This window comes from Triplophysa rosa, linkage group LG25 (genome assembly GCF_024868665.1).
Source record: "Triplophysa rosa linkage group LG25, Trosa_1v2, whole genome shotgun sequence".
In the NCBI taxonomy this organism is placed as follows: domain Eukaryota; kingdom Metazoa; phylum Chordata; class Actinopteri; order Cypriniformes; family Nemacheilidae; genus Triplophysa; species Triplophysa rosa.
The window spans coordinates 17,959,601-17,969,303 of record NC_079914.1 but is presented as its reverse complement, the minus strand read 5'-3'; the positions used below and the strand labels follow the sequence as shown (position 1 = coordinate 17,969,303).

The window sequence follows — 9,703 nt, the reverse complement described above, 5'->3', positions numbered from 1 at the left end:
TTGAAGAAAATGATAAAGGCTTGTTTATTTATCAGAAAGTTGAATTGAGTAATAAAAATCATAAGATTATCTTTATTGGTAAAGATGGTCAGAAAATAAAGAATATCGGAACTAGATCACGTTTGCAAATGTGTCAATTTTTAGATAAAAAAGTTCATCTGTTTCTAGATGCTAAAGTTAGAAAAGGTAAGATAACCTTAAATCAGGATCTTGTTAATTGATTTTCATTTGATTATTGCAAGGTTAATTGTTATGGATAAAAGATACAATATTAATGAAGTAGAATTAAAAAGTCAGTTGATAGATGTTTTAAGCTCTAGAGATAAAATTGGTGAATATTTTACAATAATATTGCCCCCTCCTAATGTTACAGGATCTTTGCATATAGGTCATGCTTTAAATAGTACTCTACAGGATATTGTTGTTAGGTATAAGAAAATGCTCGGTTATGATGTCCTGTGGCAGCCAGGAACTGATCATGCAGGTATTGCTACTCAAATGGTTGTTGAAAGAGATCTCCTAAAAAAGGGAATTTATAAAGATAAAATTGGTAGAAATGAATTTGTTTCTAAAGTTTGGGAATGGAAAGAAAAAAGTAATAATATAATTCTTGATCAGCTTGCTAAATTAGGTTGTTTGTGTGATTGGGATAGGTCTAGATTTACTATGGATCTACAGTCATCAGAGGCAGTAATAGAAGCTTTTATTGATTTGTATGAAAAAAAATTGATTTATAAATCTAAAAGATTGGTGAATTGGGATTGTGTTTTACAGACAGCTATCTCTGATTTGGAAGTTGATAAAAAAGACCTTCCTGGTAAACTTTATTACATTAGGTATCCAATAGTAAAAAAAGATCAGTTATTAGATGTTTTTGCTGAAATTGATTGGAATAAATTTGTTAAAAATAATCAGTTTTTGGTTGTTGCTACTACTCGTCCAGAAACTTTGTTTGGTGATGTTGCAATTGCACTTAATCCAAAAGATCAAAGACTTGAACAATTGAATGATTATCAAGTTTTGGTTCCTGAAACAAAGAAATTTATTCCAATTATTGCTGATGACTATGTTGATTTAGATTATGGTAGCGGTTTAGTTAAAATCACCCCTGGTCATGATTTTAATGATTATGAGGTTGGTAAAAGACATAATTTGACCCCAGTTAATATTTTGAATGTTGATGGAACATTAAATTGTGAGGTTCCAGAGAAATATCAGCGTTTGGATAGATTTGCCGCTCGTAAGTTGCTCCTGGAAAATTTATCTGATTTGGACTTGATAGAAAAAATTGAAGATATTGAACATTCTGTCCCCTTTGGTGATAGGTCAGATTCAGTGATTGAACCAATGTTGACAGATCAATGGATGCTAGATGTTAAGCCATTAGCTGAAATGGCTATTAAAGTAGTTGAAAATGATCAAATTAAATTTGTTCCAGGAAATTGGAAAAAAATTTATTTGGATTGGATGTATAATATTCAGCCTTGGTGTATATCTCGTCAGCTTTGGTGGGGTCATAGAATTCCTATTTGGTATGATGATAGTGGTAATTGTTATCCTGCTAGAAATGTTGATGAAGCAAAAATTGCTGCATCTAAAAAATTGGGGAAAAATTTGCATGAAATTCATTTGACTCAAGAAACTGATGTTTTAGATACTTGGTTCTCTAGCGCTTTATGGCCAATGATAACATTGAATTGGCCTCAAAAATTGGATGAAATAAAATTAAAATATCCAACAGATGTTCTGTTTACTGGTTTTGATATTATTTTTTTCTGGGTGGCAAGAATGATTATGATGGGTTTGCACTTTCAGAAAGATATACCATTTAAAACTGTATATATTCATGGCTTGGTATGTGATGAAAATGGTCAAAAAATGTCTAAATCTAAAGGTAATGTTATTGACCCATTGCAAATTATATCAAAATACGGCGCTGACTCTTTGAGGTTTGCATTGGCAAGATCAGCTACTTATGCAAAAGATATTTGCTTGTCTGAATCTAGAATTGAATCTGCACATAAATTTATTACTAAAATTTGGAATTTAGTCCGATTTGCTGATATGAATGGCTGTTTTGCTCATGATTTGAATAATAAAAACTTCGATCCTGATTTGGTTTCTTTGTCATTTAATAAATGGTCTGTGTTTAAATTTTCAGAAATGCTGAATAGAAGTAATGAATTCATTTTGGGTTATAGATTTAATGATTTTGCTGATAATGTTTATCATTTTATCTGGGATGATTTGTGTGATTGGTATGTTGAATTGTCTAAGGTTTATCTTAAGAATGATAAAAATGATTAAAGCATTGAAGTTAAAAAAACACTTTATTGGTTAATTAAACAATCATTGTTAGTTTTGCATCCTATTATGCCTCATGTTACTTTGTACTTATTAGATTTTATGACTAATAATGCTCAAGATGATATAGAAGGAAAATGGCCAGAACTTAAATCTCAATCTTCCTCTAATTCTGATGAAATTGAGGATTTGATATTTTTGGTGAAGAAAATTAGGTCAGTAAAATCCCAATTATCCATTGGTTATAATGTTAAATCTTCATTAGTTATTGTCAATAATGAAGGTAAAATTAGAGAATGGATTAAAAATTATTGGATTATTCTATCTAATTTGTGCAACTTAGAGAATTATTGTTTTGGAATTGCTAATGAAAAGCATCAAGGTGCAAAAATTTCTGACAATTTAATTTTGAAAATTGATATATCTTTTGAACAAGAAATAAAAAGATTAAAAATAGATCTTGAAAATTATAAGTCTAATGAAATTAGGATCCAAAATTTGCTGTCTAATAGCAGTTTTGCTGCAAATGCTCCAAAAAATATTGTTTTGCAAGAAGAAAAAAGACTGGCTGATATTAAAGAAAAAATTTCTAGTTTGCAAGATTTTATTGGTCTAATAAGTAAGTAGTTAAAATATTATTGTTATTTTTTAATGCTTAAGACAAATTTTACTTTTTGTTTTTAAAATTAGACTAGAATATTCTTTTTATTTTTTGGAGGTATTATGTCTGATTGGGTAAAGGCTTTATTCGTATTTTTGTGTGTTGCAGTTGTTTTGTTTTTTGTTTATTACTGGATTTATCCTGTAAAAGAAACATCAAAGGATTACCATAAGGATTACACTAGTTTGGTTTCTGCTGGAAAAGAAACATCAAAAAATTATCATAAAGATCATAAGGACTATAATTAATAAAGTTCTGTTTTTACATAAGGTAAAGCTATTAGGGATAGATTAGTGCTTTGATGAACTTTGTTTTAGTTGCACTTTTATCTAAGTTTTAGGATCTGATTTTATTTCCCTTTCTGTCTTAAATTTATTTGGTTTTTATTATTGAATTAAAAAATAAAGGATTGTTCTTGGACAGTCCTTTTGTTTTGTATTATAATAATATTTAAAGAGAGGTATGAATGAAGGATTTTTTTAAGAGAATTTATCGGATTTGCATACCTTATATTAAGATTTTTAAGTATTATCAATTTTATTATTTGGTCATACTATTGACTGTGTTTGCAACAATTATTTTTGTTAGGTTGTTTGATGAACCACCTGTTGTTGTTAATGAAAATAATGTGATTGCAAAACAGGATAAGTTGTGTAGTTTGGGGTTGTATAGTTATTGTTATAATAAACCTAATAATTTTAATAGCGTTTTCTATTTAGATATCTTTGAACAGTTAACAAAAGGCGCTGATTTTAGAAATATTTCTCCTGATATAATTAGGTTGTCTTTGGCAAGTGTTAAGCATGTTAATTTGCCAAGTATAAAAAATGTAAACCTATTATATTATCTTTTTGAAGAAATTAATGATAAAACAATAGCAAATCTCATTTTGGATTATAAAGAAAATTATGATTTGTTAAATTTGGTTGGAGAAAAATATAAAATTTCTCCCTACTTTTTAGCAACAATTTGGTTTGCAGATAAAACTGATTATGATAATTATCATGAAAATATATTTTCTGTTTTGATTGCTATGTTAAATAAGTCTGTATTTTCATATGAAATCGAAGGTAAAGTTTATGCTGCTATGAAAATTATAGCTGAGAAAAATCTTCTGCCACATAAATTGTTGAGTAATCAGTATGGGCAGTTGGGTAATACTAGATTTAGTCCACAAGAATATATGGATTATGGTGTTGATTTTGATGACAGTATAGCAGATGTTTGGAATAATAAACTGGAAACCCTCTCATCAATTGCTAAATATTTGCAGGAAAATGGTTGGTCAGAAATTGATAATAATGATAACTATAGCGTAATATCTCCAATTGATTTTGATTGGGATATGACATTTTTTAACTTTGGTTCATGTCAAGCATCTAATATGTTTATATCTGATGGAAAAAGCTTAACAGAATGGAAAGAAAAAGGTATTATTCAAGATAATAAATTAGAACTACCTAATAGTGATGATATATTTTATTTTGTTGGTAGTAAGGATAATAAATCTGGTAATTATTGGCATGGTTTCTTGGTTAATAGAAATTATTTTGTCTTGATGAGGTATGGTTGTTCTAATGAATATGGTTTAAAAATTTCTTTATTATCTAAAATACTAAAAGAAATATCTAATAAAGAAAATAAAAAAGAAGAAAGTACATTAGATCAGATTAAAGATTTTTCTGATGGAGGAAAGTTTGTTAGTTCAGAGTGATTTTTTTGGTAATAAAAATTTGGAAAAATACCTATTTTCTTTAATTAAAGGTGGTAGTTTGCCAAATGTACTATTATTCTCGGGAATAAAAGGTGTTGGAAAAGCAACTTTGGCATATAATTTATGTCAGGTTTTTTTTCAAAATGTTAGTAAATCACAGGTTTTATCAAATGAGAATTTATTGATTTGTAGTTCTGATAAAGGTGGTTTGTTGACTTTGGATTGTATAAAAAGTATTAGAAGTTTTGTTGCAATAAAATCAGTATTATATTCTAAAAAACTTGATGAAGCTAATAATCTTGGTTTTGTTTCTTATTTTAAAAATGATTATTATCTGGATAAAAAAATAGTTATAGTTGACTCTGTTGATTATATGAATGTTCAATCTCAAAATGCTTTATTGAAAACTATTGAAGAAGTGGAAAATGTGTTTTTTATCTTGATATCACATCAAATTTCTAAAGTTATTCCATCTGTAGTTTCTCGCTGTTCTAAATTTTTATTTAAACCCCTTTCTTTTGATGATTTATCTTGTGTTTTAAAAAAAAGTTATAATGTTAGTAATTATGCTAAATTGGAAAGATTGATGCCTATTTTCGGTGGTAGTGCCTATCTAGCTAAAATATTTTTTTCATCTTATGATAAATATTTTGCAATGCTAAATTTATTTAAAAAATCTTTGCTGTTGAGTAATAAAACTACTTTTGATGATTTGGCTATTGAAGTGTCTAATTTTTCTAAATGTATTATTGAAAATAATGAATACTATAATTTTACTTTGTTTTATGATAGCTTCTGGGTTAGAATATTTAATTATTTGTTTTATAATGATGACTATTTATTGTCAGAAGAATTTGAAATATATGATTTGTTTACTTCAAACTTGGTAAAAAATTTCTATTTTGATCACTGGATTGAATCAAGAGATATTTTGCAAAATTCATTGGATTTTAATACAAATAGAAATGCTGCTTTGAATTATGTGATAGGTAAGGTGATGGGTTGATTTAAGTATGAGGAAGATTATGTCAGATAAAAAGAAAAAATTTTATATAACAACCCCAATTTATTATGTTAATGATAAACCTCATATTGGTCATACCTATAGTGGCTTGATTGCTGATATACTGGCTAGATTTTATAGATTGAATGATTATGATGTACAGTTTTGTACAGGAACAGATGAACATGGTCAAAAGGTTGAAAAAGCTGCAATCTTAGCTAAAAAAAATCCTCAAGAATTTTGTGATGAACTTAGTACTTCCTTTAGAGGCTTAAGTGATATTTTTAATTTTTCTAATGATTTATTTATTAGAACAACTAGCCCTGAACATGCTAGAGCAGTTGAACATTTTTGGAATAAATTAGTTGAAAATGATCAAATTTACTTGGGTAAATATGAAGGTTGGCACTCATTAAGAGATGAAGCCTTCTATGCAGAAGATGAAATTACTGTAAATGCTGATGGGATTAAAATTTCTCCTTTTGGTAGTCCAGTAGAATGGGAAGAACAAGAAAGTTACTTTTTCCGTTTGTCTGGCTGGCAAGATAAATTGCTTGATTTTTATAAAAATAACCCTGAATTTGTTTTTCCAAGTTATCGTTTTAATGAAGTAATTTCCTTTGTTGAAAGCGGCTTAAATGATCTATCTGTATCTCGTACTAATTTCTCTTGGGGAATTAAAGTTCCTGGAAATGAAAATCATGTTATATATGTTTGGGTTGATGCCTTGGTTAACTATTTGAGTGCAATTGGTTATCCAGATAAAAAATATCTAGAATATTGGCCAGCAGATCTTCATGTTATAGGTAAAGATATTGCTCGTTTCCATGCAGTATATTGGCCAGCATTACTTTTGGCTGTTGGTATTGAGCTTCCAAAAAAGATCTTGGCTCATGGTTGGTGGACTGTAGATGGTCAAAAGATGTCTAAATCTTTGGGTAATATAATTTCCCCAGAATATTTAAAAGATAAGTATGGTGTTGATCAGTCTAGGTATTACTTAGTTAAAGAATTTGTTGTAGGTAAAGATGGTAACTTCTGCTATGAATCAATAAAGAAAATTGTTAATTCAGAATTATCTAACTCAATTGGCAATTTATTCCAGAGAGTGGTATCTATAGTTCATAAAGACTTTGATAGCAAGATTCCTGGTTTAGTAAAAAGAGATCCAATTGTATCTGAAGCTTTAAATTTTGCACCTGAATACATATCTAAGGTTGAGAAAGTAGATTTTCATCATGCATTAGATAGTTTGGTTGCTATATCTGGTAAGATTAATAAATATATAAATGATGAAGCTCCATGGAATAAAAAAAATCAGCCTGAGTTAGTAGGTAATATTTTGAGAAATTGTTTAGAAGCTATAGCTATTTTGACTATTTATTTACAGCCATTTATACCATCTTCTGCAGAGAAAATATTAGATTTGTTGCATGTTAAGTCTGAAAATAGAAAAATTTCAAACTTGAATGAGGCAGGTGATAAGAACTTCTTAGAAACTGGTACAAAAATTGATAGTTGTAATATAATTTTTCCAAGAATTGAATAACTAAGGATTGATTAATTATGTATAGAGATTTTCTGGGTAAAATAGTTGATAGCCATTGTCATTTTCATATGCTAAAGGATCCTAAAAAGGCAATTGCAATTGCAAAATTATCAGGAGTTGGTTGTTTGCTAAATGTTGCAACTATGTGGTCTGATAATGAGACTATTAAAAATATAATTAGCTTGGATGATTGTATATATGGCTCAGCAGGTATTCACCCATGTCATGTAGATGCAAATGTAACTGTTGAGCAAATTATTGATTATGTATCAAATAATAATAAGATTGTTGGTATTGGTGAGTGTGGATTTGATTTTCATTATGATGATAATCCACCTATTACAGTTCAGGAAAAAGTGTTTCTAAATCAGATAAATGCTGCACAAGAAACTGGAGTTCCATTGATTATTCATACTCGAGATGCTGATACTGATACAGTTAGGGTCTTGGAAAAAGAAATGCAGGCTAAGAAATTTAAATTTCTTATTCATTGTTTTTCAGGGTCAAGATTTCTTGCAGAAAGATGTCTAGACTTGGGTGGTTATATTTCTGTTTCAGGTATAATAACTTTTGCTAATTCTCGTGACTTGAAAGATATAGTAAAAACTTTAATTCCAATTGATAGATTATTGGTAGAAACTGATTGCCCTTACTTAACTCCAGTTCCATTAAGAGGCAGAGTTAAAGAGAATGAGCCTGCTAATTTGTTACACATAATAAATTGTATTTTTAACATTTTATCTGTGTCTGAAAAAGATATAATTGGTTCTACTACATCGAATTTTTTAAATCTATTTAACATATTTTAATGCATAAATATGTATTTGTTTGAAAATATTAGTACCTAAAGATCTTTTATTTAAATTTTTGCTAAAATTTATTAGTTTTTTGATAGACAATCAAATTTTATATCTATATAATGTTTATTAAGTTCATAAAAATTATTAATTAATTTATTATTAGGCTAATATTTAATGTTAAAAATGTCAGAAACTTTTAAAACAATCAGTGATGTAGATGTACATGTAGGTCATAAAGTTAGATGTATTAGAATGGCATTGGGTATGACTCAGAAGGAATTGGCTGAGAAGATTGGTATTAGTTTTCAGCAGTTACAAAAAAATGAAAAAGGTGACAATAAAATTAGCTGCAGTCGTCTTCATATTTTATCCATAGTTTTGGGTGTAAGTATTGAATATTTTTTTGAAGGACTTCCTAGTGGAATAAATAATTATAATTTGCATAGTAATAATTATGAAGATTCATTGTCTTATTCAGATTCAAATAAGGGATTGAGAAAAGATTTATGGGATTTTGTTGAAGATAAAAATAACTCTAATGGGTTGATACTTAGCAGTAAAGATGTAATTGAACTGGTTAAGTATTATAATAAATTGAATAACCCTGATTTAAAAAAAGCTGTATTAGGTTTTTTAAAGTTGTGCAAGAATTGTAATAGTTAATATAGTATTTTGCACCTATATTCATTTTATATTAATGAGGTTTTTTATGTACGTTTTTACTTCTGAGTCAGTTGGAGCTGGTCATCCTGATAAAATAGCAGATCAAATTTCTGACTTAATTTTGGATATTTGTTTGAAAAAAAATCCCAATTCACGTGTTGCTTGCGAGGTATTGGTAACAAAAGATTTAGTTGTTTTGGCTGGTGAATTGAAAGGTGTTTCTTTAACACATGATGAGGTTGATAGTAATGTTAGAAACCTTATTAAAATTCTTGGTTATGATAGTGAAGGATTTAACTGGAATACAGTAGAAATTCAAAATCATATGCATGCTCAATCAGAGGAAATTTCTGGTTGTGTTGATGGTGGTAATATTGATTTATTGTCAAATAATTTTAGTTCAAGTTCTTTATCTTCTGCTGATAAATTAAATCCAGAATTTGGAAGTAAAAAAAGCCATAAAGTTGGTGCTGGTGACCAAGGTATAATGTTTGGTTTTGCTTGCGATGAAACTCCAGCATTAATGCCTGCTCCAATTTATTATTCACATAATATTGTGAAACTTGTTAATAGTAATAGAATTTCAGGTAATGTGCCAGGTATTTTGTCAGATAATAAAACTCAGGTTTCTGTTGTTTATGATAAAGTTGATGACTTTTATTAGCCAGTGGCTGTTAGTGCAGTTGTTTTGTCTTTAAATCATAAAGCACATTTATCTTTGAAAGATGTTACAGATATTGGAATAAATTATATTAAACAAGTAATTCCATTACATTTGATAAATAAAGATACACAATATTTTATTAATCCATCTGGTACATTTATTAGTGGTGGTCCTGTGGCTGATACTGGTTTGACAGGTAGGAAAATTACTGTAGATACATATGGTGGAGCAGCTCCTCATGGTGGTGGTGCTTTTTCTGGAAAAGATTGTAGTAAAGTTGATAGGTCTGGTGCTTATTTGGCAAGGTATTTAGCTAAGAATATTGTTGCTGCTAAAATTGCTAGA

General features: G+C 28.6%; 1 protein-coding gene across 1 annotated transcript; it reads left to right on the top strand.

Moving 5' to 3' along the window:
- The first annotated feature begins 252 nt into the window (after positions 1 to 252).
- On the top strand, positions 253 to 1,339 carry LOC130548570 (valine--tRNA ligase-like). Its single transcript, XM_057325408.1, has 2 exons — positions 253 to 1,240; positions 1,326 to 1,339. The coding sequence occupies exons 1-2, from the start codon at positions 253 to 255 to the stop codon at positions 1,337 to 1,339; spliced, it is 1,002 nt and encodes a 333-aa protein (XP_057181391.1).
- Positions 1,340 to 9,703: the final 8,364 nt, after the last annotated feature.

What these genes read in the sequence shown, in the direction of transcription:
- LOC130548570 (XM_057325408.1), top strand. Translation starts at nt 253, where the DNA reads ATGGATAAAAGATACAATATTAATGAAGTAGAATTAAAAAGTCAGTTG.